The sequence below is a fragment of the Epinephelus fuscoguttatus genome, linkage group LG3 (genome assembly GCF_011397635.1).
Source record: "Epinephelus fuscoguttatus linkage group LG3, E.fuscoguttatus.final_Chr_v1".
In the NCBI taxonomy this organism is placed as follows: domain Eukaryota; kingdom Metazoa; phylum Chordata; class Actinopteri; order Perciformes; family Serranidae; genus Epinephelus; species Epinephelus fuscoguttatus.
Window position 1 is genome coordinate 35,055,891 of NC_064754.1, and position 26,882 is coordinate 35,082,772.

Below are 26,882 nucleotides of genomic sequence, written 5' to 3' on the forward strand. Positions count from 1 at the left end.
CTTGTCACACTGAACCACGATTTTTTTTCTACCCTTAGTCTCTGGCAGGAGACTGAGCAATAGACTGAATCTTCTAGCTTCCCATGTGAAACTCTTAACTGGTGAAAGCTGACTGCGAACGGACCCTGAGTATAGAAAGGACCCCAGAGCAGGTAGAATTTTAAAAACTACTCAAAATTTAGTAATAATCCAGCCCAAATTTGAGGGTTTATAAACCAATCCAGACCAGTTCATAATTTTTTACCTTTCTTTTATTTATTTATTTATTTATTTATTTATTTTTTATTCTCTCACATCTTGTGGATTTACAAAAAATGAGTTTGTGTGGATTTACAAAATTCTGTTTTAAAGAAATATTCCATTTTTTCATTTTCATCCTTTTTGATCTTTTCATGTCATTTGGGTTTACAAAACGTATCGATGAAATAACCCTTATTCTTTGATTGAGGTTGATTCTTACCTTTTCTTGGATTATTCATACCATGTAAGAAAAACATTATTGAGGGAATAAAAATCAAGTGACAACTTGGAATACTTCTCCTCGGATTATTATTTCTTGCAAAAATGATTATCATTATCATCATCACCCAGGAACTCACTGTTGAGCCCCCGAGGTAAGTTCCAGCACATCTCACACGACGGTACGCAACTGATACAGATCCACACACACCCTATAGGCTACTCTACACCTCAGGGGAGGATAACCTGCATAGGGGCCTTCCCCTGGCTTACAAAGAGGGCTGAGCACGGTGGAACCTTATAGCTGTTAGGTTCCCAGGGTTAAGGGTTAATAAAATAAAAATTAAAACGATTACTATGAGTCACCATGCGATAAATTAATCCTATTGGGGTAATGGGTGACCACAAGCTAGTGACCAAATTACGAGGTGTGAACAAAACCTATCAAACAAAATTGATCCATTTGAGATCTGAGTAACTGAAATCTTCCGAAGGGTTATTGAAGACGGAGGCAGCTTTGGCAGGTTATTGCCTGTGAGGGACTCCATGTGTAGCGTCTCCGTCCTGGCTTAACACTGAACAGACAACACATCTTTTCTCGAAAAGATACCTCTGTCCGGGTGACACTCAAAAGATCGTCAGGTCCTTCATGTGATCAGGATAGTGGAAATGTCAAATAAGAAGGCCCCCCTCCGCCCCTCTGCCCTTCCCAAAGCTCGATAATCTCAGGGCTCATACATTGCCTTCAGGTCAGGGACAAGGCCAGTGAGCAGAGATTAACTTGTATTCAGCAAAAATTTAAGACCTATTTCTATCATTAACAGATAAATTTGAGTTCTAGGCTACATAGGGGCCCATGGCGGCAACTGGCCTAGCCAAATTGACTCCCTGAGGGCTATGGACCCACTAGCATCGTCCATTTGACCTGTGTCCCGTGGCGGCTGATTAAAGAACTTGCCGTCATTGGTGGGAAGTTCTCAGATAATGAGCTTCTGAGAATGACCCGTTTCAAAGTCGTACCTGTTGAACAGAAGAAGTCACCTCGCTTCACAGTCTGTGGTTGAGTGACAGAGAGAGAACGAAAAATGTCCTCGGAGCAGACAGCTGTTTGAAATCGGAGCAGAGAGGAAATTAGCAGTAAAGTTTTCCTACATTGTCACGTAGTAAACGTGTAGTGTAGGTTTCAGTTTGTCCGTGAATAAACACTGAAGCTCCTCAAGATCCAAGTCATTTTTTCCCCATTCCTTTTATTCTTTTTAGAGCAATACTGAAAGAATAACTAGCTTTGTCAATTTTGCCTGTGACAGTATCTCTTGGGACTGTCATCACAAGAATGTCATCTATCCCAGCATACAAAACACATGAAATAACACATTAGAAATAATCACAACAATCTGGCAGTCCATGTGACTGGCTGTGAGTCTGAATACGTTTGCCTCTGGAAATGGCAACTGTGAGAAGTTTTAAATGGCAAAGTAGAAGACTCGACCACATCAAACAGTTGCATCACAGCAGCAAGGTGAGAATATCAATGACTGGAAAGATGAGTTTCATCGCTTGGTCTATGTGAGACACAATGAAACTATTCTTTGGGAGAAATAATACTACAGGAGTAGCAAAAACTAAAGTGATGCAGTGACAAAGTGAAAACAGTTTGTAAGGCTGAAGACTGTAGGGTGTCTTATATGCTGTCTTTTATATATATACTTATACCTATATACTTTTGTGTCAAACATTCTCATACGTCTTGAAACAAGAAATTACTGATAAACCATCACATTAGGTGTTAAACATTTCACTGCAGAAGGGTTGCTTATGTGACGTCTGGGCCCTTCTGAGCCTTTTTAAATCAACAGTCACATTATCACTATTTTGAAAATAAAAACATCATCACAGAGCTTGAAGTGATAATAAAAATTCCCAACACTGCTGCCAAAGTTCGGACCAGTTTTTTTAGATCCACTTATGATGCCATCTCCATCACACTACACACATTCCTCACACACCCAGAAAATCCCAAGTTATGTCAGGATGCTGTTCATTGATTACAGCTTGGCATTCAACTCCATCAATCCAAATAAAGTGATCAACAAACTGCAAACACTCGGTCTGGGAGCCCATCTCCATCAGTGGATTAAGGACTCTCTTACAAACAGACCCCAGCACATCAGGATCGCCACCCCAACTCCTCCACCATCATTCTCAACACTGGCATCCCCCAAGGTTGCGTCCTCCGTCCAGCCCTCTACTCGCTTTTTACCCACGACTGCACTCCCTCCCACAACACCAACCGCATTATCAAATTCACAGATGAGACAACCATAGTGGGACTCATATCAAACAATAATGAAACACAGCCCATGGGGAGCGTACTTTTCATAACTCATCACAGTGGACAGTACATTATGGGAAAAGGTAGAGAGGGTTTCAAGCTTTAAGTTCCTGGTGCACATAGCTGAGGACCAGATCTGGAGTCTTAACACCTCCCACATCATCAAAAGAGCCCATCAAAGGATATTTTTTCTGAGGACCCTGAAACGTAACAGGCTTCCTCAGAAACTTCTGATCCGCTTTTACCACTGTAGAATTGAGATTATAATAACATACTGCTATACCGTGTGGTGCTCTGGCTGCACTGCAGCCGAAAAGAAACATCTGGAGCGGGTTGTCAAGATGGCTGAGAGGATCATGAGCTTCCCCCTACCAAACCTTTGTGACATCCACTCAGGCCGTCTTCTCACACAGGCCACATACATAAGGTCAGACACCTCACGCCCACACACTATTTTATTGCTTTTATCTTTTTTATTGTGTATTTTATCTTTTTGATCGTATTCTTATTTATTGTGTTTTAGCTTGTTGTGCAGCACTTTGGAAACCGTGTGTTTGTTAAAATTGTGCTATATAAATAAAGTGGATTGGACTGGATTGGACCCCGGACACCATCTCTTCACCACCCTTGCCATGGGCAGACGGAGGGCCCCCATCACACACACAAAAAGGCTACAGAACAATTTATTCCCCAGAGCTGTGGACAGACTCCAGAGACTATAACCCCACCAAGACTTGCAATTCAAAAGAAAGAAGAGGAGGAAGTTCTCAGAGCGTATTTTTGTAAATAGACGTCAGACTAACAGAGTGTGAAAGGAAGTGTCAAGTGCCCTCACTGTTGCAAAGTGTCAGTGTGCAAAACTCCCCCACTTGAAAAGGCAGCTAATTTCAGGAAGACTTCACAGGACTCCACTCATCACTCTTTTGCTCTCTTTTCTTCTTTCTTTTATTTAGAAGTTTGATGCAATGGTGAATAACCAGGTGAAAAACCTTTAAACACAAACAAACACCACTTTAAGAAAATGAAAAGCAAGATAATCACATTCAGTGAAACACGTCAGAGACTTGAATTTTTAAATAAGCAGAAATAAACCTTGTGAATAAGTAACAAATAATAGAGCAATATTTTAAGTAATTATGTTAAATACAGTAAGCACATTAGATACATTCTTAGTGTGGAATTCGATTTGACTTCATGATCTTAACTATACAAAACTAACAGCTTTTTTAAGATAGATCTAAATGCTCACACTTTAATTGTATTTAACTCACATGATTTTTAAATGCATCACAGTCTTAACTGCGTTTAACTACCATGACAGCATTTTTAATTATATTTATCCTACATTATTTTAACCATTAATATTTATAGTTCTTAATCAGATCATTAAAGTGACTTGCAAACAATGGGCTGCAAACAATGCTACAAACAACAGACAATGCATGAAAGCTCACCGGCTGCTTGTTCCCACTGCTGCTTTGTAGTGATTCTGTGACTCCAAACCCAGATGACTAGCAAACCACCTGGGGCACTCAGCCTTGAGCCTTCAGGCTGGGAGGGGCATTCAACCTGGTGCATCCAGGCTGGAAGGGCGTGGCCCACAGTTCAGCTCAATAGGAAGTGAAATCATTAATGAATGAGAGCATCACATACCCAACACACCCAACTTTCAGTGATGATAGATAGAGAGCTATGTAAGTAATCCTGACTACACCGCTGTTCAGTTGTTGTTTCACTAACTGTAGATTTTTATATAGATATAATTTCTGATCTACACAGTGATCTGTAAAATGTCAATCTGAGGTGCATTTACATACTGTACTTAATTTAGATCACTTTTTGTGCTCAATTTTATTCTTAACATTTACATTGAAGGCATTTTGTGGACTCTTTTTATTCCTCTGCAGTTTTGTTATTTTGAAACCTGATTTAAAAAAAAAGAGTCTACACATATTTCTGTATCAGTTCCCTGTGTAGTGTGTGTGACTGTTGAGATATTTCACAGTTCATTTGGTGCTGCGCAACTGTCGAAGTGACATAAAGTGTGTTACATGTACAGTTTAACAGTATGTATGCCATTAAGTGATTTGTTTTCTCTGTCTTCATATTCTGATACTCCGTCTCACGCTTGCTTTATTTCATATCTTAATTATTTTATTTTGAATTATTTTAATACAAATAAATGAAGAAATAAACAAAAATAGCCGCAGTAAAATATTCAAACACACCCCCATCTCTTACTTTTCCCATAGATGCAAGAAGATAAAGAAGTGAAGATGAAGAAGTGGCACATACCTAAAGCCTTAAATCATCAAATTATAACTAGTGTATTCTTTCAGTCTTTGAAGTGAAACAGATTTCAGTGTGCCATATGTTCTGTTTCCACATAATTGTTTCTTCCTCTATTTGACCTGTTCTAAATCTGTTCACGGTGTAGTAATGGGTTTATTAGCTCACACTTGACGAAGACACACACAAAGAGGGAACACAGAGTTCACTGATCAGACTTCTCTGAATATTAAGGCAACCAGGACGATGCAGCAAATGGAGGTAGCGGATTATGTTAATGAGAGACCAAGACGTGAGCAGAAACGCAGTGGGATGGATATCCAACAGGTAATAACACAAATTATTTTATTGGATATGTGTTTGCAGCTGTGTGTGCAATAGCTGTTTGAAAACTTGACCATTTTAATTGACTTACGAGAAGCAACACCTCTTTATTCAATGAGTGCGTTTCAACACTGAAGGTGGTATCTGGTTTATTACTTGTTTTTTAAAGCTTTTGCCAGAGACCCTCAGTCATGACAACAGTGCACTCACCAAGTTCATTTAAAGCTCACTCAACCATCTCCTGAAGAGGAACAAAAAAACCAAAGCTGGCAAAACTGTTAACCAGTTTACAACCTGTCAGATTATCAGTCGTGTTTCTTGCCCCATTAAACATCATGTCAGCGGCTAATCTGGGAGTAACACCTGACAGAGACGATGGCCAAAGCTTCAAAAATGACACCCAAGTTGTCAGAAAATTTAGCAATCCGAATCATTAGCATGCTAATGATTGCCATTTTACCTTTGTGAAACCTTATATAGTAAAGGTTACTTCAAAGCTATAGAGCATAGATGTCATTATTTATGATGTGTTAACAACCACATCCAACCATTTTTCTCTGTGTGCGCTACTCGGCTGCGCACCGCGTCTCAGCACGCTCTGTTTGCTCTGTTTAATGTTGTCGTTACGTCTAAAAGAAATGTCTTCAAGTTATGTGTGAAGATGACTGATGATGAAAAATACACTTTTGATCAATTAATCAATTACACACACACACACACACACACACACACACACACACACACACACACTCACACTGTTGATTTTGCAGGGAGAAGACTCTGTCAGCTGCTTTTCCTCACCTTTGGCGTGCTGTGCATTGTACAAGCCATTGTAGTGTAATGTACTGATTTATTGTAGTGTTTATACTGTACCTTTAAGTTTAGCTTTAAAGATACGTGTTGAAGCAATGTACTCTGTGCAACTCACAAGACACAGACTAGTTTATTATTTCATGTATTCCTATGACACACACATACACTTGTTGAGCACTTAAGCATTGTGGTACCTAGGACTCACTGTGCATCATTTCTAAAAATAGCATGAGGATGGGCTCAGAAACACTGGTGGAAAGTTAGTGGAAATTCCAGCTTGTCCTGATATGACCCAAGAGGAGGCGGGCTTAGAAAAAGCCAGAAAAACATTACACGGTGGAATTGGCTCCAAGGGAGAAAAGGAGAGAGGGGATACTATTATGAACGAGTGCAAGTAAAGAATTAGCCAGCAGGGGAGAACAGAGAAATGTGACACCGTTACGATCAGAACCAAGTGGGAAGGATTAAGAAAAAGATGACTCAGCAGAAATCTTCACAAATAAAAACGAGTGCAGACAAAGAAATTCCAGTCCTGCTCCGGAGCTTGACTGATTGAGTTGTGATGTGTTTGTTGCCTGCAAGCACATTAAACTCAGTTGCATCTGATTCTGCGTGTCTCCAGTGATTTTTTACCTCTGAGTATTTGAGTTTTTGATTATCTAATAGAAACAACAAAGAAAGTTTGTTCGAGAAGATGGGAACAAGGTCGCAAGCTTTCTGGCCCAGCTCCAGACCTTTAAATTTATGTTTCTACACCATTCTCAATGTTTTTCTACACCTTACAGGTGAGGACACTTTCTTTGCATTGTGTAACTTGAAATTTGCTAACACAGTTGTGCAGACAATACCACAATATTACAAATACACACACTCTGATGTAATTGGACATATTGCTTTTTTCACAACACAACTCATTTTTGTGACCAGAATAATACAAAGATGGTGCCAAAGGACTGTGAGGGAAAGAGGCTTGACCACTGCAACAGATTGCAAGAAAGGCTCAACGCCTTGACTGCAGAGAAAAACGAGCTTCAGAACAGAAACAATGACCTCACCAACAGGTTAGGAACGTGGAGGAGGAGAGGGACAGGCTGAAACAGAGGCTGGGGGGTGAGAACAAATCAGGTTAAGGTTTCTGACCTTAAAGAGAAACACCACCCACAAGTTAAAGTTAAGTTAAGTTAAAATTAAGTTAAATCAATCTTTGTGAACATGAGCTACTCTCTCTCATATGGGGTGCCGTTTGTAAAGTGTCTCACGCTGAAAATAACATCAACATTTTGCCACATTTAGCTTCAAACAATGTTTAAAAAAGTATTGTGAATTTTTTTAATGTCACCTTTTACCACATTTACAGCAATATTTGTTAACTTAAAAATATATTAAATAGTTAAATCTAAATATTAATTGTGGCACCTAAATGTTAAACATTAAATCTAAATATTAAATCTAAATCTAAATGCTAAATCTAAATCTAAATATTAAATCTAAATCTAAATCTAAATGCTAAATATAAATATAAATATAAAAGTTAAATCTAAATATTAATTGTGGCACCTAAATGTTAAACATTAAATCTAAATATTAAATCTAAATCTAAATGTTAAATCTAAATGCTAAATCTAAATCTAAATATTAAATCTAAATCTAAATGCTAAATATAAATATAAATATAAATGTTAAATCTAAATATTAATTGTGGCACCTAAATGTTAAACATTAAATCTAAATATTAAATCTAAATCTAAATGTTAAATCTAAATGCTAAATCTAAATCTAAATATTAAGTCTAAATCTAAATCTAAATGTTAAATCTAAATGCTAAATATAAATCTAAATGTTAAATGTTAAATCTAAATGTTCTGGGTGAAACTAAATATTTAGCTAATATGCAAATTCACACTGCCAGTCACCGGAAGTACCAAAATAAAAGCTCGAGATGGTCAGACTGTGTTTATAGAATCAAATAACGAATTAAAACCAACTTATCGGGGGAAATAAAAACTTGAACATACATTAGCGTGATAATAACTACCTAAAATAACAAAAAACATGTTTGGAGAAATTTTATTTGACGTGTACTTTGAGTTGTTAGTGTCCCTTCAGAGGGGCTAACAACCGTTAGCTCTTAGCACCATTAGCAGTGTCTGTAATGACTCATTAACTCTTAAATGGTCCGTGAAAAAAATATTTTTTCCAGCGGATGTCTTAGTTACAACATGATTGAGCTAGCAAAGCAGTTTTGTGTTGCAATGTGTGGTATTTATTCAGTTTTGGGAAATCACGATGTCTAGAAAGCATCAGTGGCTGCAGCAGCAGCAAAGCTATCAGGATGTCATCTGTTAAAAGCCTCCCGTTGTTGGATATGACATGAAACTACTCCAGTTAGCTCAATCATGTTGTAACTAAGACATCCGCTGGAAAAAAATATTTTTTTTTCACGGACCGTTTAGAGTTAATGAGTCATTACAGACACCACTAATGGGGCTAACAGCTAACGGTTAGCCCCGCTAATCTACGATAACCATGTTATTAATTTCAGAACGTGATAGTAATGTTTGTTCAGTCATAGTGTTTATAGACTTTACAAACACCAGATTAGTCTAAACGGTGATATAGTGACGTGAAAAATGTGAGATATGCATATATATATGTAGCTAAACTCCGCTAGTTTTCTACCCGGAAGTATTTGTAAACAACAAGGTGATTCCCTCCGAAGGGACACTAACAACTCAAAGTACACGTCAAATAAAATTTCTCCAAACACGTTTCTTGTTATTTTAGGTAGTTATTATCACGCTAATGTATGTTCAAGTGTCCATTTCCCCCAATAAGTTGGTTTTAATTCGTTATTTGATTCTATAAACACAGTCTGACCATCTCGAGCTTTTATTTTGGTACTTCCGGTGACTGGCAGTGTGAATTTGCATATTAGCTAAATATTTAGTTTCACCCAGAACATTTAGATTTAACATTTAACATTTAGATTTATATTTAGCATTTAGATTTAACATTTAGATTCAGATTTACATTTAATATTTAGATTTAGATTTAGCATTTAGATTTAATATTTAGATTTAACATTTAACATTTAGGTGCCACATTTAATATTTAGATTTAGATTTAGCATTTAGATTTAATATTTAGATTTAACATTTAACATTTAGGTGCCACATTTAATATTTAGATTTAACTATTTAATATATTTCTAAGTTAACAAATATTGCTGTAAATGTGGTAAAAGGTGATGTTAAAAAATTCACAACACTTTTTTAAACATTGTTTGAAGCTAAATGTGGCAAAATGTTGATGTTATTTTCAGCGTCAGCCAATTTACAAATGGCACCCCATACTCTCAAAGCCAGAAACCAGGGAAGACTTTCTTCAACTTGAGATGTCATAGAGTCTAGAGCTGCTCCATAGACAATGAATGGGAGCCTGATTTTGTGAACTCACAGTATGTTTGTTTTCTTTTTTATACTCAAACAAGCTTTATGCTATCGTAGTGTTCGCATTTCTGAAACACAAAATGTACATTCAGAATGGTCGGGAACATTTATGACCTGCTTTATGACTTTATATCCTATGGCATCACAGATTTGAGTTTTAGCACTGTACCTTTTGGATTTAGGAAAAGAGCTTACTAATATTTTTTAGACTTTTAGACTGTCTTGGACCATCGGAATAACATATATGATTTTTGAAACTGGGCGTAGTTCCCCTTTAACTTTAGGTCCTCTTCACTTCTTCCTCTTTCTTGTCAGTTTGGTCATGGTGGCATCTCCACCTAATGACCCAGTACTTCTTGTGGTTACAAAGAAACTATTGTTGTTGCAAGCAGAGATCAAAAGCATCAACTTTCTTGTTAAGTGAAGGTTTTTTCTTCTTCTTACTTTTTGAATAACCTTTTCCATTTAGACCACAAATATGAAAGCTTTAACATTTTTGGCTGTGTTTTAGGGACAAATATTGATTTGCAGGGTCTTTTCAGATAGCAACATCTGGAGTCACCACATGTAAGGAATTGCTCCGGGTACGCACATGTGCTGTGCTGAAGGCTCTAGTGCCAGAGGGGGCATCCAAAAAGCCAATATCATCATCATCATCAATTAATCAATTTTATTTATAAAGCCCAATATCACAAATCACAATTTGCTTCACTGGGCTTTACAGCATACGACATCCCTCTGTCCTTAGGACCCTCACAGCGGATAAGGAAAAACTCCCCCCCAAAAAAACCTTTAACAGGGAAAAAATGGGAGAAACCTCAGGAAGAACAACTGAGGAGGGATCCCTCTTCCAGGACGGACAGATGTGCAATAGATGTCGTACAGAACAGATCAACAAAATAAATTAACAGTAATCCATAATCATCAGTCATAATCATACGTATTGCATTAACTCTTCCAGTTTAAGGCCATTCAGGCACAACAAAGCAATAACACTCAGGGCACTCAAATGACCAGCAGTGACTCTGTGAATATATCTTTACAACTGATCACTGTACAGTTGTAGTTACAGTCTGTTATGTACTGTATGTGCTAATTACAATTAGTGTTTCATAGTCACAGATAGACAATAACATTAATATTTATTGACTTCAGATTACATTAATTGTCAAATTCAGAGTCTTATTTGTATTTACAGCTCCCCATTCAATTCCTCAGAGTCTAATTTGTGATGCGCTGTTTGTTGATTTCATTCTCCAGTGCCAAGTGGTTGTGTGTCCTCCCAGCAGTGTCCTGCAGATTGGAGTGAGATTAACTCCAGATGTTATTTCCTCTCCACTGAGGAGAAGACTTGGGAGGAAAGCAGGAAATACTGTCAGAGTAAATATGCTGACCTGGTGGTGATCAACAGCGAACAGGAGCAGGTACAGTACAGTAAATCTGTGACTGAGTTTGCTTGTGTGTGTGTGTGTGTGTGTGTGTGTGTGTGTGTGTGTGTGTGTACACCATTCTTTATGTTAAAGTTATGCTTACATTTTCTATCAAAATCAACAGAGGGCCTTGTACCGTCTGGATGGGAATGCTGATCTCTTGTTCTGGATCGGACTGAAAGACACAGCTGGGACCAACAGATGGAAATGGGTGGATGGATCTGCACTGACCGAACCGTAAGGCTTTTAGATGTAGTGCTAGGCTGTAAAGATCTTCATAGGTCCAGTATCAGTATCTAAAAAAGACCAATTTTTTTCAGAGAACTGATCTTACAGGGGGTGGGTACTTAAAATGAACAGGAATTAGACATGGATATTGTTTTCCATCTCTAAAATGTCCTGGGGAGACGGAACAACACCGGTCGCAGCAAGAACACAGTGCAGCTGTGGCCGTGGGTCCAGGCTAACTTATAGTCAAGATGGTGCCGATAATAAAGAAAATAGTGATTTATTCATCTCGTTATGTGCCTAACTTTAGTGGATCATAATATATCGAGTATTGGGTCAATCTGCAATGCTCTGTTTCAATATCAGAACAAATGTTTCTATCAGTGTCAGTTTTTGAGCCAAAGGTAAAATCTGGCCTGCAAAAGAATAGGTAAGGCTTAAAGGGGAACTAATGTTTTTTTTCAACCTGGGCCCTATTTTCCATTCTACTTTTGTCTAAATGAGTGACAGGATGTTCAATATTTTAAATTTCTCCAGTATGAAGCTCGGGCTGACCTGCCTGCAGCCCGTGAGTGCGCGCTATATTAAATAATAGGGCACTCAGACAGCGCCAAACAACGTCAGAATACGTCCACTAAAAGTGCATTTTTTTCACGCTGATAGGCTCGGATTGTTAGTATAATTATCCAACAACATAACGGAAAGGAGAAATGAACGTCTGTGTTTACCTTTAGCTGGATTCGGACATGTTGCTCTGCCTGTTGCTGACCAACTGGATCTGGATGAGCCATTTGAATTTGATGACCTCCTGTATTTATTTGAACACTGAGTACACGGACGTACACGGAAGCAGTACTCACTGAAATTGAAGAGCGGACGAGGAGAGAGAGGGAGCAGCAACAGGCAGAGGAACATGTCCGAATCCAGTCAATTTCCAGGGAATCTGCAGTCCCCGCCAGCCGGTTAAGAGGAGTGCGAAGTCAGCAGTCAGTGACGGTTTGTAACACTTAATAAAACAGGCTTTCCAACAATTTTAAATTACCGCATCCACAAGAGGTCCTTGAGCAAACAGTCATATACCTGCACACAAAAGAATCCACTAGTTTGTGAGATTAACTGCAGAAGCACACAATCACACACACACACACACACACACACACACACACACACACACACACACACACACACACACACTCACACACATGACCAAATGCATGATCCCTACTAGATTTACACCTGTGGAGAGATACTGAAATCAATTTGGTTAAGCGATTAGCCTTGACAGACCTGAGAAGAGAGGGAACACCAACACTGTGGAGGGGGAAAAGATGGAATTGGGTCAGACACGGAACTTTACGTAAGCATAAGACATGTCAGCAAAACACTCATTTCAGTTTGGCTATGAGAATTACATCTATTTATTACAAAGGCCCCCAGGATGTTAAAGTGTTACACTAACTGGTATCAGTCCAGTAACCTAACATGGATTTTTAAACAGCATCTCTCTGACCTTCATGACTGTGCTGTCATTTAGGTTTTGGCAGTCTGGACAGCCGGATCATGGTGGTCCCAACAATGTAGAGGACTGTGTAGAGATGTATCACCGCAACCCAGTCCAGGCCAACTGGAATGACGCCCCCTGTGGAGCCCAGCGGCGCTGGCTGTGTGAGAGGGACACATATCCACGACCGTGTGAAATTGAGAAAGCGAGAGAGAGCTAGAGAGAGAGACAGAGAGGGCCATCACAGCCTAAGAGACAACCAACATAACAACATATAGTTCAACTCATCACAGATCACACTCTGCGTTTTTTATACTCCTTCACTTAATACATATCTTTCTCCTTTAAAATGTATCTCTTTGATTTTGTAATAATACAAATTGTTTCTGAATTGTCACTGTCTTAGATTGTAAATGGACTTTGACAACACATATAAAAGGTCATTACAATAAAGGTTATTGAATGGAATTTAACTGAGAGAGAGAGAGAGAGAGAGAGAGAGAGAGAGAGAGAGAGAGAGATGTGCTGAAGTCGTCAAGGACTTGTAAATGTACTGTGTAGGTTTCAGTTTGTCCATGAATAAACACTGCACCTCCCAAAAAACTTTTTTTGTCAGGTCTTTTATCACTTGAATTAGAGTTTTTCCATTCCTCAGTCCTCTGCCATGGTCATAAATTACAACCAAGACTTGCAATTTAAAAGGAAGAAGAAGAGGAAGTTCTCAGAACCAATTTTCAGACTTCAGACGTCAGACTAACACAGTGTTAAAGGGAGCAAAATTATTAATGAATGTAAAGCATTTGAAACCACGAGAGCATCACATACCCAACACACTCAACTTTTGTTGATGGTTCTATATGAGGTACATTCACTCTGGATACAGGAACATATAGTGCCAACAACGGTTAATTAGTTGTGCTATGGTAGTTTCATCTACATGTAGGTAATCCTGACGACAACACAGTTCAGTTGTTAGTTTCACACTTTTTTTTTTTTTATCACTTTTTGTGCTCAATTTTATCAATTAAATTTACATTTGAGGCCTTTTATGGATACTTTATTCCTCTGTAGTTTTGTTATTTTGATGTAAAAAAGTGCACACATATTTCTGTACCCGTTTTCTGTGTAATGTGTGTGACTGTTGAGATATTTCACAGTTCATTTGGTGCTGCACACATGTGTAAGCAGAGGTGGACAGAGTACTCAACTTCACTACTTGAGGAAAAAGTACAGATACTCCTTGTCAAATATTACTCCAATACAAGTAAAAGTAGCTTAGTCAAAATATTACTTAAGTAAAAGTACTAAAGTATTTGCTTAAAAAAATTACTTAAGTAAAGTAGCCTACTTAAAAAAAAATCTCAGGAAATACAGGAAAGGAAAGTAGCTTTACTGTCGTTCTGACACGATTCTGCTACAGAAACGTTTATAATGCAGGTTTACATGGTAGCTGCTCTGCTTCAATGCAGCACATCTCTCTTTACTTTGGTGTAGATATCTCAGAAAACACAAGATAACCAGCTGTTGCACCATGAAATACTGACAAAAAGTAACTGTGGTCACTTCATAGTGTAGATGCTCTGATGGTAACGTTCATGGCTGAACTGCCAACTAGAAAAAAGCCCCGGGTTCACTGGAACGAATCAAGTTAGGACAAAGTACTGTCAGTTTATTCAGGAATGTGCACCACTATTTAACAAATATTTTGTAAAACTATGAGAGAACCTGAATTATCTTGACAATTCAATTTCAGTTTTATAGTAGCTGACATGGGCTGATAGTATTCATCACAAGAGCACTGGTTGGTGTGGCGCACAGAGAGTGGGTCAAAGAGAGGTCATTTTGGGGCAGTAGCTCACTTTGCCTGTTTAATCATAATTCAGTCATATAGCTTTTCCTGGATCCTCTTTGGTCAATGATGAACTTATATGGTCACAGCCTCAGGTCCCATTGGAGGTGAGGTTTTTTTGTTTTTTTTTTTTTTTAGTTAGTCATAGTACTACTGCCTATAATAAAGGGAAATGGGTGGGTGGATGGCTCTGCACTGATCAAATCGTAAGGCCTTTCTAATAAGTGCTAAACTTTAAAGATAATCCCAGGTTCAAAATGTGGGGACAGAATCTAAAAGAGAACAATTTTTTTAAGCGACCTGTGATGGCAGGGGATGGGAGACTTAATGTCAAGCATTTACAGTTGACAGATTTGAGCTGCCCTCTAGTGGATGAGGATGAAATGCAATACAACACTTCACTTTTTTTCTGTCTCTGTTTGATTTTAATGTGGCATGGAAATTCATGTCACAAGTAGTAAGAACAACTCAGTACAGTGCAGAAACTTGCTGCCCAACCAGACTGACTGATTGAACGTAGACAATTACCAGGAATTATGAGGATGAATGTACATTTAATAAGTAACAGCCACAGATATTTGATCATTATTGTTCAGAACTGGACTTTGAATGGTATTAACTTAGGCTACAGCACAAGAAAGTAGGAAATTACAATAATAAACACAGTTGAAGGAGACAAAGGAAGAACCATTTAACGACATACCTTTCTTACTTATTTATGGTAGAAGCACAACTATAAAGTTAAAATGACCAACAAAATCTCCAAGTCCACAAAATCAGGCAGGCAAAATACTCCACTTCTAAAACGCGTGGTATGAAGCCGTGCAGCAGACTGAACAAAACCTGCTTCCTCACAGTCAAGATGGCACCAAAATAAGGGAAAAGGTGATGTATTGGTGTTGTATTGTGCCTCATGTTAGGGAGTCATGACGTTTTGGTTAAAGAACTAATTTGCAGATGCTGCAGTTCAAAGTGAGACCAAATTTTGAGAATACAGGCATGAATGTGCACACAAAATATTAGGCTGATTGGTACAGTATTTTGCGAGATTAGACACTCACACACACATACTCACTCACGTACACACATGACTAAATGCATAATGAAAATCAATTTGAATTGACCTTACATAATAGACCCAATAAGTCAGGGAACACCAACACTGTGGAGGAAAAGGGTCAGGTACCAGTCCAGTAATCTAACATGAATATTTAAACAGCATCTTTCTGACCTCTGTCACTGCGCTGTCATTTAGATTTTAGCAGTCTGGCCAGCTGGATCGCAGTCCTACCAGGGTAGAGGACTGTGTTGTGAACAGTATTGAAAGAATTAGCATTAACTAATACGTCACCATTTGCCAGAGTAGGAAAGCTGCATATGGGGCCAGGCATATGATGATATGTAAACATTCACATACTGAACACATACACACACACACACACACACACACACACACACACACACACACACACACAGTTACACATACTGTATGCTGACATGCATTCATGTTCATAGAACACGTACTGGCTTTTACAATGGCTTGATTTAGAAGCGGTGCCTCGTATTAAATTGCGGCCGGCGAATGGAGCTTTCACAGGCTTCAGACCATAACCTGGCCTTCATAAGCTATTATGTTTAAACCCACAAAGAGGGAACAATTTAAAAAAATAAAAGCCACAACAGCTCAAGGAGGATAACATCCGATAAGAAATGTGCCCACACTATCGTCTAAGAGTGGGCTACGTGTTTGGTTCATAAAGATTATCCTTTGATCTTACGGTTCCACTAAGCATCTTGCGAAGTGTTGCCGCCATACCCTTACATTTTTTTAATTTATGATTAAATTTTATTTATTACTTTTACCTTATTAAGTTTTATGGTCTCATACGTTTGCTGGCTATAAGTACTGACATATTAATGTACTTGTTTAAGCGTTGAAGGGGTGCCTGTAATGCATTCATAGTTGCACTGTGTCGTTGTGTATTGCATTGTACATCAAAGGAAGGTAGACACAGAAGGTAGATACACAGGCCCAAGATGAATGCCGTCAGGAGGGAATCAAAACAAATAGAAAACAGCTTTTAAAATGCTTTTATTTTTATTTTACATGAGTATTATTTCACTGAGTCTATATACTTTAATGTTTACCATGTTTTATTTTGATGGCTCGCTTGTGACTCATACACCAGCACTTAAAGCTATATGTGTTTGTGTAAGTGTGTGTGTGTGTGTGTGTGTGTGTGTCTGTGTGGGTGGGTGTGTGGGTATGGGTGTTGAAGCCCGCACACAATGTTTTGAAGCAGACCGCAGCAGGTGGGAAAGTACCCAGGTTGAGCTGCTGTCCGTTGGCATATGAATCAAACTACCCAAGTTTTTTTGATGACCAACAGCCAATTGTATTTTGAGTTTATTAAAAAACTCTGCGCCGTGTCATAAAGAACTGGGCTTGAAATGGTATAAAAAGAGAAGATTTTTGATGTTCAGGGCTGACTTTTGGGAGGCTGCGGAGCCCTTGTCACACTGAACCACGATTTTTTTTCTACCCTTAGTCTCTGGCAGGAGACTGAGCAATAGACTGAATCTTCTAGCTTCCCATGTGAAACTCTTAACTGGTGAAAGCTGACTGCGAACGGACCCTGAGTATAGAAAGGACCCCAGAGCAGGTAGAATTTTAAAAACTACTCAAAATTTAGTAATAATCCAGCCCAAATTTGAGGGTTTATAAACCAATCCAGACCAGTTCATAATTTTTTACCTTTCTTTTATTTATTTATTTATTTATTTATTTTTTATTCTCTCACATCTTGTGGATTTACAAAAAATGAGTTTGTGTGGATTTACAAAATTCTGTTTTAAAGAAATATTCCGTTTTTTTCATTTTCATACTTTTTGATCTTTTCATGTCATTTGGGTTTACAAAACGTATCGATGAAATAACCCTTATTCTTTGATTGAGGTTGATTCTTACCTTTTCTTGGATTATTCATACCATGTAAGAAAAACATTATTGAGGGAATAAAAATCAAGTGACAACTTGGAATACTTCTCCTCGGATTATTATTTCTTGCAAAAATGATTATCATCATCACCCAGGAACTCACTGTTGAGCCCCCGAGGTAAGTTCCAGCACATCTCACACGACGGTACGCAACTGATACAGATCCACACACACCCTATAGGCTACTCTACACCTCAGGGGAGGATAACCTGCATAGGGGCCTTCCCCTGGCTTACAAAGAGGGCTGAGCACGGTGGAACCTTATAGCTGTTAGGTTCCCAGGGTTAAGGGTTAATAAAATAAAAATTAAAACGATTACTATGAGTCACCATGCGATAAATTAATCCTATTGGGGTAATGGGTGACCACAAGCTAGTGATCAAATTACGAGGCGTGAACAAAACCTATCAAACAAAATTGATCCATTTGAGATCTGAGTAACTGAAATCTTCCGAAGGGTTATTGAAGACGGAGGCAGCTTTGGCAGGTTATTGCCTGTGAGGGACTCCATGTGTAGCATCTCCGTCCTGGCTTAACACTGAACAGACAACACATCTTTTCTCGAAAAGATACCTCTGTCCGGGTGACACTCAAAAGATCGTCAGGTCCTTCATGTGATCAGGATAGTGGAAATGTCAAATAAGAAGGCCCCCCTCCGCCCCTCTGCCCTTCCCAAAGCTCGATAATCTCAGGGCTCATACGTTGCCTTCAGGTCAGGGACAAGGCCAGTGAGCAGAGATTAACTTGTATTCAACAAAAATTTAAGACCTATTTCTATCATTAACAGATAAATTTGGGTTCTAGGCTACATAGGGGCCCATGGCGGCAACTGGCCTAGCCGAATTGACTCCCTGAGGGCTATGGACCCACTAGCATCGTCCATTTGACCTGTGTGTCCCGTGGCGGCTGATTAAAGAACTTGCCGTCACTGGTGGGAAGTTCTCAGATAATGAGCTTCTGAGAATGACCCGTTTCAAAGTCGTACCTGTCGAACAGAAGAAGCCACCTCGCTTCACAGCCTGTGGTTGAGTGACAGAGAGAGAACGAAAAATGTCCTCGGAGCAGACAGCTGTTTGAAATCGGAGCAGAGAGGAAATTAGCAGTAAAGTTTTCCTACATTGTCACGTAGTAAACGTGTAGTGTAGGTTTCAGTTTGTCCGTGAATAAACACTGAAGCTCCTCAAGATCCAAGTCATTTTTTCCCCATTCCTTTTTATTCTTTTTTAGAGCAATACTGAAAGAATAACTAGCTTTGTCAATTTTTGCCTGTGACAGTATCTCTTGGGACTGTCATCACAAGAATGTCATCTATCCCAGCATACAAAACACATGAAATAACACATTAGAAATAATCACAACAATCTGGCAGTCCATGTGACTGGCTGTGAGTCTGAATACGTTTGCCTCTGGAAATGGCAACTGTGAGAAGTTTTAAATGGCAAAGTAGAAGACTCGACCACATCAAACAGTTGCATCACAGCAGCAAGGTGAGAATATCAATGACTGGAAAGATGAGTTTCATCGCTTGGTCTATGTGAGACACAATGAAACTATTCTTTGGGAGAAATAATACTACAGGAGTAGCTAAAGTGATGCAGTGACAAAGTGAAAACAGTTTGTAAGGCTGAAGACTGTAGGGTGTCTTATATGCTGTCTTTTATATATATACTTATACCTATATACTTTTGTGTCAAACATTCTCATACGTCTTGAAACAAGAAATTACTGATAAACCATCACATTAGGTGTTAAACATTTCACTGCAGAAGGGTTGCTTATGTGACGTCTGGGCCCTTCTGAGCCTTTTTAAATCAACAGTCACATTATCACTATTTTGAAAATAAAAACATCATCACAGAGCTTGAAGTGATAATAAAAATTCCCAACACTGCTGCCAAAGTTCGGACCAGTGTTTTTTTTTAGATCCACTTATGATGCCATCTCCATCACACTACACACATTCCTCACACACCCAGAAAATCCCAAGTTATGTCAGGATGCTGTTCATTGATTACAGCTTGGCATTCAACTCCATCAATCCAAATAAAGTGATCAACAAACTGCAAACACTCGGTCTGGGAGCCCATCTCCATCAGTGGATTAAGGACTCTCTTACAAACAGACCCCAGCACATCAGGATCGGCCACCCCAACTCCTCCACCATCATTCTCAACACTGGCATCCCCCAAGGTTGCGTCCTCCGTCCAGCCCTCTACTCGCTTTTTACCCACGACTGCACTCCCTCCCACAACACCAACCGCATTATCAAATTCACAGATGAGACAACCATAGTGGGACTCATATCAAACAATAATGAAACACAGCCCATGGGGAGCGATTTTCATAACTCATCACAGTGGACAGTACATTATGGGAAAAGGTAGAGAGGGTTTCAAGCTTTAAGTTCCTGGTGCACATAGCTGAGGACCAGATCTGGAGTCTTAACACCTCCCACATCATCAAAAGAGCCCATCAAAGGATATTTTTTCTGAGGACCCTGAAACGTAACAGGCTTCCTCAGAAACTTCTGATCCGCTTTTACCACTGTAGAATTGAGATTATAATAACATACTGCTATACCGTGTGGTGCTCTGGCTGCACTGCAGCCGAAAAGAAACATCTGGAGCGGGTTGTCAAGATGGCTGAGAGGATCATGAGCTTCCCCCTACCAAACCTTTGTGACATCCACTCAGGCCGTCTTCTCACACAGGCCACATACATAAGGTCAGACACCTCACGCCCACACACTATTTTATTGCTTTTATCTTTTTTATTGTGTATTTTATCTTTTTGATCTTATTCTTATTTATTGTGTTTTAGCTTGTTGTGCAGCACTTTGGAAACCGTGTGTTTGTTAAAATTGTGCTATATAAATAAAGTGGATTGGACTGGATTGGACCCCGGACACCATCTCTTCACCACCCTTGCCATGGGCAGACAGAGGGCCCCCATCACACACACAAAAAGGCTACAGAACATTTTTTTCCCCAGAGCTGTGGACAGACTCCAGAGACTATAACCCCACCAAGACTTGCAATTCAAAAGAAAGAAGAGGAGGAAGTTCTCAGAGCGTATTTTTATAAATAGACGTCAGACTAACAGAGTGTGAAAGGAAGTGTCAAGTGCCCTCACTGTTGCAAAGTGTCAGTGTGCAAAACTCCCCCACTTGAAAAGGCAGCTAATTTCAGGAAGACTTCACAGGACTCCACTCATCACTCTTTTGCTCTCTTTTTCTTCTTTCTTTTATTTAGAAGTTTGATGCAATGGTGAATAACCAGGTGAAAAACCTTTAAACACAAACAAACACCACTTTAAGAAAATGAAAAGCAAGATAATCACATTCAGTGAAACACGTCAGAGACTTGAATTTTTAAATAAGCAGAAATAAACCTTGTGAATAAGTAACAAATAATAGAGCAATATTTTAAGTAATTATGTTAAATACAGTAAGCACATTAAATACATTCTTAGTGTGGAATTCGATTTGACTTCATGATCTTAACTATACAAAACTAACAGCTTTTTAAGATAGATCTAAATGCTCACACTTTAATTGTATTTAACTCACATGATTTTTAAATGCATCACAGTCTTAACTGCGTTTAACTACCATGACAGCATTTTTAATTATATTTATCCTACATTATTTTAACCATTAATATTTATAGTTCTTAATCAGATCATTAAAGTGACTTGCAAACAATGGGCTGCAAACAATGCTACAAACAACAGACAATGCATGAAAGCTCACCAGCTGCTTGTTCCCACTGCTGCTTTGTAGTGATTCTGTGACTCCAAACCCAGATGACTAGCAAACCACCTGGGGCACTCAGCCTTGAGCCTTCAGGCTGGGAGGGGCATTCAACCTGGTGCATCCAGGCTGCAAGGGCGTGGCCCACAGTTCAGCTCAATAGGAAGTGAAATCATTAATGAATGAGAGCATCACATACCCAACACACCCAACTTTCAGTGATGATAGATAGAGAGCTATGTAGGTAATGAACATGTAGGTAATCCTGACTACACCGCTGTTCAGTTGTTGTTTCACTAACTGTAGATTTTTATATAGATATAATTTCTGATCTACACAGTGATCTGTAAAATGTCAATCTGAGGTGCATTTACATACTGTACTTAATTTAGATCACTTTTTGTGCTCAATTTTATTCTTAACATTTACATTGAAGGCATTTTGTGGACTCTTTTTATTCCTCTGTAGTTTTGTTATTTTGAAACCTGATTTAAAAAAAAAGAGTCTACACATATTTCTGTATCAGTTCCCTGTGTAGTGTGTGTGACTGTTGAGATATTTCACAGTTCATTTGGTGCTGCGCAACAGTCGAAGTGACATAAAGTGTGTTACATGTACAGTTTAACAGTATGTATGCCATTAAGTGATTTGTTTTCTCTGTCTTCATATTCTGATACTCCGTCTCACGCTTGCTTTATTTCATATCTTAATTATTTTATTTTGAATTATTTTAATACAAATAAATGAAGAAATAAACAAAAATAGCCGCAGTACAATATTCAAACACACCCCCATCTCTTACTTTTCCCATAGATGCAAGAAGATAAAGAAGTGAAGATGAAGAAGTGGCACATACCTAAAGCCTTAAATCATCAAATTATAACTAGTGTATTCTTTCAGTCTTTGAAGTGAAACAGATTTCAGTGTGCCATATGTTCTGTTTCCACATAATTGTTTCTTCCTCTATTTGACCTGTTCTAAATCTGTTCACGGTGTAGTAATGGGTTTATTAGCTCACACTTGACGAAGACACACACACAAAGAGGGAACACAGAGTTCACTGATCAGACTTCTCTGAATATTAAGGCAACCAGGACGATGCAGCAAATGGAGGTAGCGGATTATGTTAATGAGAGACCAAGACGTGAGCAGAAACGCAGTGGGGATGGATATCCAACAGGTAATAACACAAATTATTTTATTGGATATGTGTTTGCAGCTGTGTGTGCAATAGCTGTTTGAAAACTTGACCATTTTAATTGACTTACAAGAAGCAACACCTCTTTATTCAATGAGTGCGTTTCAACACTGAAGGTGGTATCTGGTTTATTACTTGTTTTTTAAAGCTTTTGCCAGAGACCCTCAGTCATGACAACAGTGCACTCACCAAGTTCATTTAAAGCTCACTCAACCATCTCCTGAAGAGGAACAAAAAAACCAAAGCTGGCAAAACTGTTAACCAGTTTACAACCTGTCAGATTATCGGTCGTGTTTCTTGCCCCATTAAACATCATGTCAGCGGCTAATCTGGGAGTAACACCTGACAGAGACGATGGCCAAAGCTTCAAAAATGACACCCAAATTGTCAGAAAATTTAGCAATCCGAATCATTAGCATGCTAATGATTGCCATTTTACCTTTGTGAAACCTTATATAGTAAAGGTTACTTCAAAGCTATAGAGCATAGGTGTCATTATTTATGATGTGTTAACAACCACATCCAACCATTTTTCTCTGTGTGCACTACTCGGCTGCGCACCGCGTCTCAGCACGCTCTGTTTGCACAACGACAGTCGTTCACTGGTAACCACACATCATGCCTAACGACTGTTGCTCACCAGTGGCCCCACTCACTCCTAACGACTGTCGTTCACTAGTGTGACTCACCTGACCCAAACAATGGTCCAGCGAAACTCCACTAACGAAGTATTGTCTTATGAGGGTGGTGGGTGTACACCTCCATAGAGGTTAAAAACCTGAGTCTTACTCCACTGTTTGTCAGACTAGTGAGGACTAGTCAGACCGATGCGTTGAGAACTGATGAAGCCGCTTGGATAAGAGGCGAAACGTCTTCTAGACAAAATCAAAGTCCAGTTGCCTATGATTTAATTGTTGCCAGAATCTGTTTGCTCTGTTTCATGTTGTCTAAATGTTGTCTAATTCGTTACGTCTGAAAGAAATGTCTTCAAGTTATGCGCGAAGATGATTGGCCTGAAAAATACACTTTTGATCAATCAATCAATCAATCAATTACACACACACACACACACACTCCGTTGATTTTGCAGGGAGAAGACTCTGTCAACTGCTTTTCCTCGGCTTTGGCGTGCTGTGCATTGTACAAGTCATTCTCAATGTTTCTCTACGCCTTACAGGTGAGGGTGCTTTCTTTGCATTGTGTAACTTGAAATTTGCTAACACAGTTGTGCAGACAATACCACAATATTACAAATACACACACAGTGATGTAATTGGACATATTGCCTTTTTTCACAATTTGCTGTCAAACAAAACATTTTTTTGATTTCAATTAATAATCAATTAAAAACATTTTAAATGCACATATTTTTTCATACTCTCAGTGTCATCGAGCAAGGAATCAACCCACTCGGACTGCAACACAACTCATTTTTGTGTCCAGAACAATACAAAGATGGTGCCAAAGGACTGTGAGGGAAAGAGGCCTGACCACTGCAACGGATTGCAAGAGAGGTTCAACGCCTTGACTGCAGAGAAAAACGAGCTTCAGAACAGAAACAATGACCTCACCAACAGGTTGAGGAACGTGGAGGAGGAGAGGGACAGGCTGAAACAGAGGCTGGGGGGTGAGAACAAATCAGGTTAAGGTTTCTGACCTTAAAGAGAAACACCACCCACAAGTATATTAAGAATATTTAGAATTCCAATATGTTATTTATATGGCCTAGATAAGTTAAATCAATCTTTGTGAATGTGAGCTACTCTCTTTCTCAAAGTAAGAAACCAGGGAAGAAATTCTTCAACTTGAGATGTCATAGAGTCTAGAGCTGCTCCATAGACAATGAATGGGAGCCTGATTTTGTGAACTCACAATATGTTTGATTTCTTTTTTATACTCAAACGAGCTTTATCCTATCACAGTGTTTGCATTTCTGAAACACAAAATGTACGTTTGGAATGGTCGGGAACATTTATGACCTGCTCTATGACTTTATATCCTATGGCATCACAGATTTGAGTTTTAGCACTGTACCTTTTGGATTTAGGAAAAGAGCTTACTAATATTTTTTAGACTTTTAGACTGTCTTGGACCATCGGAATAACATATATGATTTTTGAAACTGGGCGTAGTTCCCCTTTAACTTTAGGTCCTCTTCACTTCTTCCTCTTTCTTGTCAGTTTGGTCATGGTGGCATCTCCACCTAATGACCCAGCACTTCTTGTAGTTACAAAGAAACTATTGTTGTTGCAAGCAGAGATCAAAAGCATCAACTCTCTTGTTAAGTGAAGGTTTTTTCTTCTTCTTACTTTTTGAATAACCTTTTCCATTTAGACCACAAATATGAAAGCTTTAACATTTTTGGCTGTGTTTTAGGGACAAATATTGATTTGCAGGGTCTTTTCAGATAGCAGCATCTGGAGTCACCACATGTAAGGAATTGCTCCGGGTACGCACATGTGCTGTGCTGAAGGCTCTAGTGCCAGAGGGGGCATCCAAAAAGCCAATATCATCATCATCAGTCATAATCATACATATTGCATTAACTCTCCCAGTTTAAGGCCATTCAGGCACAACAAAGCAATAACACTCAGGGCACTCAAATGACCAGCAGTGACCCTGTGAATATATCTTTACAACTGATCACTGTACAGTTGTAGTTACAGTCTGTTAGATATTGTAGGTGCTAATTACAATTAGTGTTTTAAAGTCACAGATAGACAATATCATATCTATATTTTTTGTCTTCAGATTACATTAATTGTCAAATTCAGAGTCTTATTTGTATTTACAGCTCCCCATTCAATTCCTCAATTCAAATTCAAATCCTCCTAATTTGTGATGCGCTGTTTGTTTATTTCATCCTCCAGTGCCGAGTGGTTGTGTGTCCTCTCAGCAGTGTCCTGCAGATTGGAGTGAGATTAACTCCAGATGTTATTTCCTCTCCACTGAGAAGAGGACGTGGGAGGACAGCAGGAAATACTGTCAGAGTAAAGATGCTGACCTGGTGGTGATCAACAGCGAACAGGAGCAGGTACAGTACAGTAAATCTGTGACTGAGTCTGATTGCATGAGTGTTTGCAGTTCTTGAGGTCGAAGGAGAACTTTTGAAGTCATAATTACATGTGATCTCAATCAACAGAGGGCCTTGTACCGTCTGGATGGGGATGCTGACCTTTTGTTCTGGATCGGTCTTAGTGACACAAAAGGGACCAACAGGTGGACATGGGTGGATGGATCTGAGCTGACCAAATCGTAAGATTTAAAATAACTCTGTAGTTTTATGCTGGGCAGGCCGAGTAAATTAGAACTGGTTAAGAGATCTTCACAGGTCTAAAATTTTAGACTAGATCTGAAACTGACCATTTTTTTAAAGAGACCTTATCTGGTCTGATCTAATGAAAATAACTTTGTGACATATAGGCTGAAACTATCCCTTTGTTCTGAAAGAAGTACATGAGACAGACTATCTGTTCCTCCTCCTGCACAGAATGGAAAAAGGCTACATATAACATGAATTGTAATTCACTTTTTCCTATATTTTTCTTTGTTTGTTTTGCTTCAGTTGGGCATTTAAATCTTCCATTTGGACCCAGTGCAAATTGTCTTGAGGATAATTAGACCCAACTCAAAATGTGATTAACTTTAATAGAACCAACAGGAGAGAGAAAACCTACCAAAAGGGGGAACTGGGTCCAAGGTGACACACAGAGATGGGACACGGCCTTGACAAAAACACCCATTTCAGTTTTGGCATGAGAAACATATGTATATATATTAATATTACTCTAAACCATCTGGTTGAATGGTCACAAAGGCCCCTATGATGTTATAGTGTTACACAAACTGGTATCAGTCCAGTCATCTAACATGAATATTCAATCTATATCTCTCTGACCTTCATCACTGTGCTGTCATTTAGGTTTTGGCAGTCTGGACAGCCGGATCGCAGTCCCACTAAGGTAGAGGACTGTGTGGAGATGTATCACCTCAACCCAGTCCAGGCCAACTGGAATGACGCCCCCTGTCGAGTCCAGCGTCGCTGGCTGTGTGAGAGAGAGCTGTGTCCACGTGTGCGTAATGTGTCCATGGTTGAGCAGGATAAAAAGAGAGAAAGAAATCTAGAGCTAGAGAGAGAGGCTGAGAGAGAGATGCTCCCAGAGATGCAATAAACTGGGCGACACCACTGCTCAGGAGCATATTATTATGTGTTTGGACATGGACATGCACGTGCAAATGACTTAATGTGCTTTTGCATGCA

At 39.0% G+C, this 26,882-nt stretch overlaps 2 protein-coding genes across 2 annotated transcripts; both read left to right on the top strand.

The window, feature by feature from the left end:
• LOC125883755 (asialoglycoprotein receptor 1-like) lies at nt 1-26,793 on the top strand. Its single transcript, XM_049568293.1, has 7 exons — nt 1-152; nt 22,510-22,603; nt 23,712-23,798; nt 24,006-24,248; nt 25,492-25,655; nt 25,764-25,876; nt 26,544-26,793. The coding sequence occupies exons 2-7, from the start codon at nt 22,522-22,524 to the stop codon at nt 26,791-26,793; spliced, it is 939 nt and encodes a 312-aa protein (XP_049424250.1). The 5' UTR covers nt 1-152; nt 22,510-22,521.
• On the top strand, nt 6,734-13,346 carry LOC125884939 (C-type lectin domain family 4 member E-like). Its single transcript, XM_049570243.1, has 4 exons — nt 6,734-7,002; nt 10,927-11,090; nt 11,221-11,333; nt 12,859-13,346. Exons 1-4 carry the CDS (start codon nt 6,912-6,914, stop codon nt 13,043-13,045), a joined length of 555 nt encoding a protein of 184 aa, XP_049426200.1. The 5' UTR covers nt 6,734-6,911; the 3' UTR covers nt 13,046-13,346.
• Nucleotides 26,794-26,882: the final 89 nt, after the last annotated feature.

What these genes read in the sequence shown, in the direction of transcription:
- LOC125884939 (XM_049570243.1), top strand. Translation starts at nt 6,912, where the DNA reads ATGGGAACAAGGTCGCAAGCTTTCTGGCCCAGCTCCAGACCTTTAAAT. An exon ending in TGTTTTTCTACACCTTACAG is followed by an intron (nt 7,003 to 10,926) that starts GTGAGGACACTT and finishes TTCATTCTCCAG; the next exon opens with TGCCAAGTGGTTGTGTGTCC. An exon ending in TCAACAGCGAACAGGAGCAG is followed by an intron (nt 11,091 to 11,220) that starts GTACAGTACAGT and finishes CAAAATCAACAG; the next exon opens with AGGGCCTTGTACCGTCTGGA.
- LOC125883755 (XM_049568293.1), top strand. Translation starts at nt 22,522, where the DNA reads ATGCAGCAAATGGAGGTAGCGGATTATGTTAATGAGAGACCAAGACGT. An exon ending in TGGGGATGGATATCCAACAG is followed by an intron (nt 22,604 to 23,711) that starts GTAATAACACAA and finishes TTGATTTTGCAG; the next exon opens with GGAGAAGACTCTGTCAACTG. An exon ending in GCTGAAACAGAGGCTGGGGG is followed by an intron (nt 24,249 to 25,491) that starts GTGAGAACAAAT and finishes TTCATCCTCCAG; the next exon opens with TGCCGAGTGGTTGTGTGTCC.